The 9,653-nt window shown below is 39.4% G+C and overlaps 1 protein-coding gene across 1 annotated transcript; it reads right to left on the reverse strand.

The window, feature by feature from the left end:
* Window positions 1-494: 494 nt before the first annotated feature.
* LOC115633378 (nose resistant to fluoxetine protein 6) lies at window positions 495-5,970 on the reverse strand. Its single transcript, XM_030530821.1, has 6 exons — window positions 5,652-5,970; window positions 3,104-3,506; window positions 2,715-2,788; window positions 1,610-2,139; window positions 867-1,523; window positions 495-794 (listed from the first exon to the last, which is right to left on the reverse strand). Exons 1-6 carry the CDS (start codon window positions 5,968-5,970, stop codon window positions 495-497), a joined length of 2,283 nt encoding a protein of 760 aa, XP_030386681.1.
* Between the last annotated feature and the right edge of the window lie 3,683 nt (window positions 5,971-9,653).

The following is a 9,653-nucleotide window of genomic DNA, read 5'->3' on the forward strand; positions in this document are numbered from 1 at the left end:
TGCATTCTCTACTGTACACACACACACAGTGTAGAGTAGAATGATAATATTGTGAATAAGGAAAATTCTCCTTATGTTAAACTAAATTGCTCTTGCAAGTAATAAAATTTCAGAACGAGTGCTATGCGAAGCATCAGCTGTTGTTGTTGGCACTGCCAACTCAGCACAGTCCGTCGAGCTATCGCCAATATCGATGGGACAAATTCAGTCGAACTTATCGCACCGCCAACAGCTTACAAGTATCGATGCTGCGTTGTACTCACCACTTTGCCGCCAATCGTACACTTTTCAAAAGGAAGGAAAGCTTCACTGTTTCCTCAAACCTCACTTTTAAAAGAAAATAAAACTACCAGCATGTATTTAATACGTGTGTGTTTACCTACTTTAATAAATAACTAACTAATGTTAAGAAAAAAAAAACAAAACAGCGACAAAACATAATTTTGGGTCGTTAACAAAATCGATGAACTCAGAACGCACTCGGCAGCTACGGCTTAGGCATGCGATGGATTCTCCGCCTGCTTGGGTAAATCGGGCACAATTTCGTCGGCAGCGACGGGCTCAGCTGTTTCAGATGTGGGCTTGGCAGCGGCCACTTCGGTGATAACAGTGGCAGCCGCAACCACAGCGGGAGCCACCTTGGCTACCTCGGCCACTGCGGGCTGCTTTTTCGGCTTGGGGTCGCCACGTCCGAAAATGGCCTTCTCTATGCCAAGAATGGGTGACTCAAAGGCGAGCGTCGCAAATATGGAAGCGGTTAGTGTGATGCCGAAATCGTGCCACCAGCGCAGGATCTGGAATTCAACGCAAGGATTAGTTGTAAATGTGTAGGGAATACAAGTATAAGGAATGTGCTCGAGACTTACCGCATCGTAATCGGAAAAGTGTGTGTCATGCTGCAGACGCGCAGCATTAACCAACTGAACAATTCTGTGGATGACATACATGCAGTAGGTTAAGCGACTGAAGCCGGTAAAGAAGCTCCAGGAGAGGAAGTCGTTGATGATGCCACCGTGTCCATTGTAGCAGGCCCAAACGATCCAGCCAATGGAGAGAGCCCACGAGGTGCGACTCAACGGTTCGAAGAAGGCACCCTCAATGAGCGGCGAGTCTGGAGTGTCGGGCAGAATACGCCAGTAGGGACCCCACAAATCCGTCAGCATGGTGCCGAACGCAACAACCCATCCAGTGATGACCCAGTGCTTGGCCAAGGGGATCTGACGACCGCGATTGCGCGTGAACAGGAAGTAGCCGAAGATGACGCCAATCAGCCAAGTGGGTATGCGGGTATGGGTTGGATAGTAAGTCAGACGCTGGCGCAGATCGACATGGTCGTCCTGGACGCGGAACAGCGTGAAGTCGTTCGCAATAAAGGTGGCGAAGGTGCAGCCCAAGCAGAGCAGTCCAAAGATCACAATCGGTATCAGAGCCTTCTTGCCATACTTATACAGGGGTATGAGGAAGAGCGGCGACAGGAAGTACAGCTGAGTGTCCACAGCCAGATACCAGGATTGCGAAATGCACTGAAGAGAGAGAGAGAGAGAGAGAGAGAGCAAGAAATCGTTTTATTTTTTTTACCCAACTCCGTCGGAATACTACATGTACTTACAATGCTATAGGGGAAGGCGTAGTTCTGGACGTAGAGCAGTGTGGCCCACCAGGTGTCCGCACAACGCTGATCCTGAGTGCCCAGCTTGAACCACATGGGACCCGCACCAGAGTAGCGATAGAGCGACATTATGTAGAGTACGACGACGGCGACGACGGGCGTGAGACGAATATATCGATGGAAATACATCATCGGTATGTTCAGCTTGCCTTTGGTGCGATCCATTTCCCGGAAGGCGCCCCAACACATCAGCAGCCCGGACATAAAGAAGAACGTGTCCACGCAGAGCGAACCGTTCTGCACCAGCATCGAGTACGGTGTCTGCACCCACGTGTAGAACCTATTCTTATTGATATGCGGCAGATCGTAGAAGGTCATATACCCATGACCAAACACCACCCACATCATGCTGAAGCAGCGCAGTCCATTCAGACAATGAATTACGTTCGGGCTGTTTATCTTCTTCACCGTAAAGATCTTGGGTGCATTGTTCAGCACCGAAAAGGCGATCAACAGTGGTTTCTTCGGGGCTGAAAAGACGCAGATGGATATAATTTATAATTCTATTTTGACTCATTTACCTCATTTGTGGGTCGAAATGTGCCTAATATTAAAAAAAATAACCCAGTTTTTAGCAAGAAACATGCTTTTTCTTTTAGCACGAAAAATTCTCAAAAACTACATTTTTAAAGCAGTGGTTTCTTCGGCTCTGCGAAGACACAGAAAGAAAACAATGTATAATTTTATTTTGAAATATTTACCTCATTTATGAGTCTACATGTGCATAATATTTGAACACTTGTTTATATTCTCAAAACTTTATCTCAAATGTTTTATTTTAAGGGCATTTCTGCCTTTCAGAAATTGTTACCCACATTATGGGTCAAAATGTACGTAAAGCTTCATTTTAAATGTTGTATGTACCAATATTTAAAGGGTATGGCTCTTTAAGCACCATAAAGTTTAAATAATCTCTATTTGTAATTCTCCACCTGTTCGTCTATCGATCGACGTTTGTACCGGAAATTTCCAGCTGCCTTACCCATTGATTATTGGCTATGACTGCATCTGTATCTCACTGTAAAGATCTTGTTAAAGTACTCACCTCCCTTGCGGGTCTGCACATAATCGTAAATACTGCTCGTTATCATGAAGAATATGATGGCCGCGAAAAAGATGCTGGAAAAATATTGGATTGATAAGTCGAAAGAGAAAATCTTGAAACAGAAAGCATTGCGTGGAAAAAAAATACTGTAAAGAGCGGTTAAAAAGTATGGGATGAGCTTAGGAAATGTTTTGAAGCAGAGCATATTTATCAGAATATATGTTCTGATTTCACGAAAAAATGTTCCCAATTTTAGGGCGGTTTTCTCTTGGTGAATGGCTGTGAAAAACATCCTTGAAGTAAGTATGGATTCAGTAAATATTTTTCTTCTCTTCTGGGTAAAGTCCACCCAATGAATTAATTAATAGAATTGGGGCGTTATCACTTACATGGCAAAAATGTCGACACCGCGCAGCTCGACGGGGGCTTCGTATTTGCAGTACTTCTCCAGAATCATGGTCTGTTCGAGATCTATAACATCCTCGCCGTAGAACTTCCTAATGACCTGCTTGAGCAGCTCGTCGGTCTTCTCGGGACTGCAGGAGCTGGGAACGCAGACGCCCAACTCGAATATCTCGGGATCGACCTGCTTATAGCTGATGCGCTCGAATTCGTGATGGCGTTTCTTCACCTGGCTGTAGAACTGTGTTATGTTCAGGCGGGCCAGACAGTACTGGCCGCGTATCTCATCCCCATAGGTATTCGTCGCCGCTATGCACTCCTCATACTGTCCCATGCTAATCGTGTGGCCCCAGAATAGACCGACGGGCAGACGACCCCATGTATCGGGAACTGTCACAGAAATCAAGAGCTAGTATTATTGTTACGCTCATTGCTGATTAAATAATATGTATAATTAAATGAAGGAATTGATAACTACTGCCTGAAGTGCCAATGTGGTGACAAAGTGCAGTTTGTAGTCAGCGTCAGCGTCAGCGTTTGATAATCGGCCCTCTCGTCAAATCTAACTATAACTATATATCAATGGAAACCGAAAGCATCAAAATGTGTTGATCCGATAACAGTTTTCAAATATATGAACCGAATTGGATTACAAGATGTGATTTATTGACCGCTCACTTAGCAATACTTATTTTCAGACCCCCACTCAATTAATATACGAGTATATTGATACGAACTCGTAACTCTCCCTACTCGATCAGTTTGATAGCGAACGCCAAAATTGCGAGGGCCCGACTCTTGACATTCCTACAGCTAAAACGATCTCGATTTTAACAAAATTTCATAAAAATATAGTTAAATATCGGAATTTATAAAAACATTTTTATATTTAAAAAAGTTTTTGTCACCTTAAGAGATCTTTGTACTGATGGTTGCTATGACTTATGGTGCGGAATACCATATTTGGGTATAATATTGTTATAAAAAATAATTTTTTGATACTAAGACTGATTTTTAAGCCGATTATCTACATGATATAGTACACGGATTTCAATAAAACTTCCAATTCTAGTGAGATAGTTGTATGTTAAGAAACTTGTTAAGACAAAAGTTGATTTACATTTTTGTACTTAAAGTATATTTTCCACCTATCACTCCCATGACTACTATATAAAATAATGAGTTTGTGATAAACTTTATCTGCAATGGGATAAAACAAGTCAACATGCCAAGTCTTGAGTCCCCAGCTGTAATATTTCAAAAGTAATTGATGTTCATACAGACAGGCGGACAAAGTGCCATATACAAGTATGTAACTGAAAATTGTCTCTCCCCATTACCTACATTTGGACTTGTAATAAACTAATCTTCGAACTTTACAATTATTCTATGCTATATATACTATATATTGAAAAGCTCGATCAGGAATAGTTAGATATGCTGTGGGTTCCTTTGAGTACAGGTTATACAAATTAAAAGTGAACAAGATCTTAGGTGAATTCGAATATTGCCCGAATAATAGATATTACTAACTTTGTATTTTAGCTCAAGGCATAATACTGTAATCAATTAGATTGAGTCCAAAACTCAACTGAATCAACTAGATGGTGACAAGGGAATCTAGAATCTCTCACTCATTTCTCTCTCATCGAAAACGTAGCTTCGAAATCGCATTTTTTTTTCATTAATTACCGGCAGTAAAAGTATTGCACCATATATACTTATATGCCAGATATGTACACCATATACTACACGGTACGGCTTATCCCTATCGCTCACTCATTCATAATTTACAATCGAGCTACGGCTGTTGAATGGAATATTGATTTGAACAAAACAGTTTTGATTTATGATGGATTATAAAATGAACCGTTTGCCGATTTATCAATGAATAACAATTTGAAGAAGCACTTGCACAAGAACACAATCGATCAAATATATAGCCTTGTTCCGAATTCCGTTTTCGTCCGCTCATTTATTGAAAGTGATTTGAGTTTGAGCTGAAAATCTGCTTTGAATCAAGCTTAAGAACTGTTTCGAAAACATTTCCAAAAGTTCACAACTCGAGCGGTAATTGAGACGAGACCGAAGCGGTTTCGGAATTCGCAAAGAAAGTGATTTCAGTTTGAGCTGAAAATGTGCTTTGAATCAAGCTTAAGAACAGTTTCGAAAACATTTCCAAAAGTTGTCAGCTTCAGCGGTAATTGAGACGAGATCGAAGCGGTATCGGAATTCGCAAAGAAAGTGATTTGAGTTTGAGCTGAAAATCTGCTTTGAATCAAGCTTAAGAACTGTTTCGAAAACATTTCCAAAAGTTCACAACTCGAGCGGTAATTGAGACGAGATCGAAGCGGTTTCGGAATTCGCAAAGAAAGTGATTTGAGTTTGAGCTGAAAATCTGCTTTGAATCAAGCTTAAGAACTGTTTCGAAAACATTTCCAAAAGTTGTCAGCTTCAGCGGTAATTGAGACGAGATCGAAGCGGTTTCGGAATTCGCAATCACACAAACTTGTTTTCAATTTCACTTTTGCTTACACTCCAAAGCCCATTCCTCTATATTGTCGATGGCATCGCGTATGCGCCTCAAATCTTGGTCGCAACGCTCCTTGTCGTACACCCGATTTCCGGTCAACTGCAACGCGTTCGTGACATTCCCGAGGGGCGCTTCGTCCGCTCCCACAGCAAAGAACTGGTAGGCCAAGCTGCTCTGCATGGGGCTTGAGTAACCGGTTAGCAAATCATTCCTATTTGCTTGCGAGTGGGCGTGGGCGTGGGATTGGGGCAAGGAGAGATGAGCACTGGCTGTTGTGGCCAGCAGCAGGGCCAACAGGGCCAGGATATGACTTCGCGCCATTATCATCCACTATCGGGTGGGTCTGTTTTTTACGAAGCCTCTTACAGAGTGCGTTTAGACGCGTGCGATTCGAGCGCGTTTACAAACTAATTGCTAGCCCACTGTCCAGGGTTGCTTTTATAGGCTAAGTGGTCGTCCACTCGAGTCGATACAAAACTATGACCAAACCGACCGTTGGATGTGCGCCCCTGAAATCTAAAAATATGCGTTAGATAGAACGAAGAACGTATGAGGCGAATCGAAACGGCAAAGATTTTCAGTTGGCGATAATAAACGAGCGACCACCGACCATTGAGGCTAATCAATTGCTACCAATTGCTGCATTGCATTGCTTTATCTCTCTGCCATATCCTTATCTATTGGCTTGACTTGATTTGGATTGGATTTGCGTTGCGTTGCGTTGCGTTGGGTTTGGATTTGGATTTGGTCCGAGGTGTGTGCTTGGAGTTGCCTCCTAACCTGCCTCTAAATGATGTCAAAGTCATAAGCATATCGCTGATAAATACGAAATATGATACCAACTTTTTAATTAAATTATGCGGAATTTCCAGGCGCACTAATTTGAACTTTGATAACACCAATCCACTCACCAGTCTCCCCGAGTCATGCGGCTACGTAACGAACACGGGTCTTAAGCATTCCAGACTCTGACATAATCTCAGAGAGCTACCCAATTCGCTTGCATTATGCGAAAAAATACTTTTTAAAAGTATAGCGAACTGGAATCAAATATTAAATGTCAAATATACAAATATAAATATATACCAATTCGTTCCGCCTCATAGAAATCTTTTCGAATTCTTCCAGACAACTCAACACACAGATGACTTCTCTTGGACTCCAATTCAAAAAGATTATCTTTTTCGCAAGCTTCGAAGCAATAAGTAAAAATTATTTCCACTTTCGCTTAAATGTTGAGAGATCCCAAATCAACAAAAACAATATTTATCGACAGCTTAGCTTTTTCAGAAACTGAAATTAAAAGTAACTAACAAATGAAATCTTAAATATAAATTCATTCATTCATCAAAGGCTGTTTTGAGAATCATCTGGAAAAAATTGTTTTAGCATTATTATTATCGGATTTATAGGTACAGAAGACTCTTCTTCTATTGCCGATTCACTTAAAATTTGCAATATTCCAAATCAAACAGCAAATCTTTTAAGGCAAAAGTATCAATTAAAAATTACATACCTTTTTTTTTCAAATCCTTTCACAAAATTGATAATCCAGAAGAATCTTCGTCTATTTTCGATTTCGCCTAGCCACCCTTTTTGGAAATTATAGTAAAATCAAAAGCAGGAAGAAAGACTTACAGTCATGGTTTTTTATAAAAATGCTTTTGAACCTTCACGAATACTATTTTCCAATTCAAAGTCACAGAATATTTTTGTTTAAATATAAACATATTGAATTGTACCTTAACACAAGTGCAAAGTACTTTAAAACCCCTCCACAGAGAATTATGCACTTGACTTAATATTTTTAAAACAGTGCAAGTGCCAATTATTTAAAAAATATTCACTTAAGAAAAAAATCGAAATACCCCGCTCAAAGAAAACGAAACAGGTGTCTAAATAAAAATACTACAAGTATAATGTAATAATAGAAATTTGAATTTAACAAATAAAGAGGTGTTTTCATATCGCATTCCCTTCAACTGTCTTCACAATTTCGCTTAAAAAATCATGATTTTTTTTAAACATTTCCGTAATTTCGAAAAATTTGAATTTGTATCTGTATCTTAAAAACAACTTAATTTAATCGGAAGGGAATGAAATATTAAACAATTACAGAGTTGTTTTCGAGGATTTTAACATAATTGAAAGGAACTGAGTTTTAAGTTTAATCTTATTTGGGGGCTGACGCCCACTTTTTCAATCTTTCTTTTCTTATGAATGGAATAGCTGGAAATTATTTTGACTCTGCTTTTAGCGACTAAGATCATACAATTCATGTATATCTTGATGCTGTGAGATGTCAAGAAACATTGTTTAGGACTGAGAAAGCATTGTTTGAAAATATTAAAGTGTTAAATTTAAATATAGTATGGCTGTGAGAATAATAGGCCTAAGGAAAACAGGCCTTTATCAAATAAAATAAACACTCATTCAATTCTAATCGGCCTACTAAGTGGGTACTTCAAGCCGGAAGCACCTTATCTGCTACCCATTTATAAAGCTCTCCCACAAATCTTCATAGGTGGTTGCAGTTAATTATACTAATATTATTAAGAACTCCTCACTACTATCACGATGCTCCCCAACCACTTGAATATTTATGGAACTGCAATATCGGATTTTTTTTTTTTTTTTTTTTTTTTTTTTCTTCGTGACATCATTATAATTACATTCATACACAATCGTACATTTTTTAGCCCACACAGAAATACCTATTGCACTTGAACGCCTAATCTTATCGATGGCCAATTCATAAGTAATAGATTGCTCCCGCATGGCTTGTGTTATACTATTACCTCAATCGCCTGAGAGCTTTCCAATACCAAAAATAAACAAAAACAAAACACAATAAAATTTACATCATCATTTTTGATTTTTTTTCAATGGGTCGCACCTGCCCCCCACTTTTCTGCACCAATTGTTAGCTATATAATTTCATAAGCTTTATTATTTGATTTTGTAAAAGCAGAGATTTGTCATCCGATCGATTCCGTGCTATCTCCCAACAATTTTGATGAAACTTTTTTATCAAATTTCGTTAAGATATTTTTATAAAAAAAAAGTGTTTGGCAGCAAAATAGAGTTGTCAGCTGATCATTCCTATGACAGCTACATATGTATATGATGTAGTGCGCCGATTTTAATAAAACTGTAGAACACTCTGGTTAAGCTATCTTATTAAAGAACACATTTTTGGAGGACGTAGTGCACCAATCTTCATGAAATTTTAATAAATATGCGACTTTTAAATGCCCAAGAGTTGATGAATTTTGGACAAATCAGTAGCTAGTATATAATTGGCTGTTTTGGTACAAAAGCTATGAACGTTTATACGGACGAACAGAAAAACAGTTGAACGGTTGAACCCCGCCTCCTTCTAGCTCTTCCAGGCATTTGAACTTTTTTGTATACTCTTCCACATTTCGGTTATAAAACTGTTTATGAACTATGCTGGACATCCAGCTGTGTATTGATCAGCTTATCCGGCACAATAAAGAGTCAAAATTTATGGCTATACTGAAAAGGCTCACGTCATATGCGAGCAGCTTTAAGGGGGCCTGAAGTTTTGCCGCACCCGAAAAAATAGTCAGCGTTCAAAGTTTGAATCGGAGTCCGTATAACGGAAAGAGTCGCAATCGCCGCATGGTTGGCCAGTTAGATAAGACGATTGCCACTTAAGAGCTGAACTTTGAACTTATACGATGCCGTGATTGTGGACTTTCGAAAAATTTCACCAACCAAGCCCTTTTATTGAGAACACCAAAGAAATTCGTCTTTTAATTTATTTGTTTTTTATTGTATTACAAAAATTGTCTAAAATATTCATTTAAAAATTAGTTAGCAAGCGCTTTTGTGCATTTACAATTTACTATATAGTATAGCATATAGTCTATAGAATAGTCGTGTAGTGCCTGTATTTCACAAATTAAGTTTTTGCCTAACTTGGGGCCCATTCCAGCGATAAGGTAGACTGACACCGAGAGCAATTCTGGTGGTTAAAC

This window comes from Scaptodrosophila lebanonensis, unplaced genomic scaffold, assembly GCF_003285725.1.
Source record: "Scaptodrosophila lebanonensis strain 11010-0011.00,11010-0021.00 unplaced genomic scaffold, SlebRS2 tig00001418-arrow-arrow-pilon, whole genome shotgun sequence".
Lineage (NCBI taxonomy): Eukaryota > Metazoa > Arthropoda > Insecta > Diptera > Drosophilidae > Scaptodrosophila > Scaptodrosophila lebanonensis.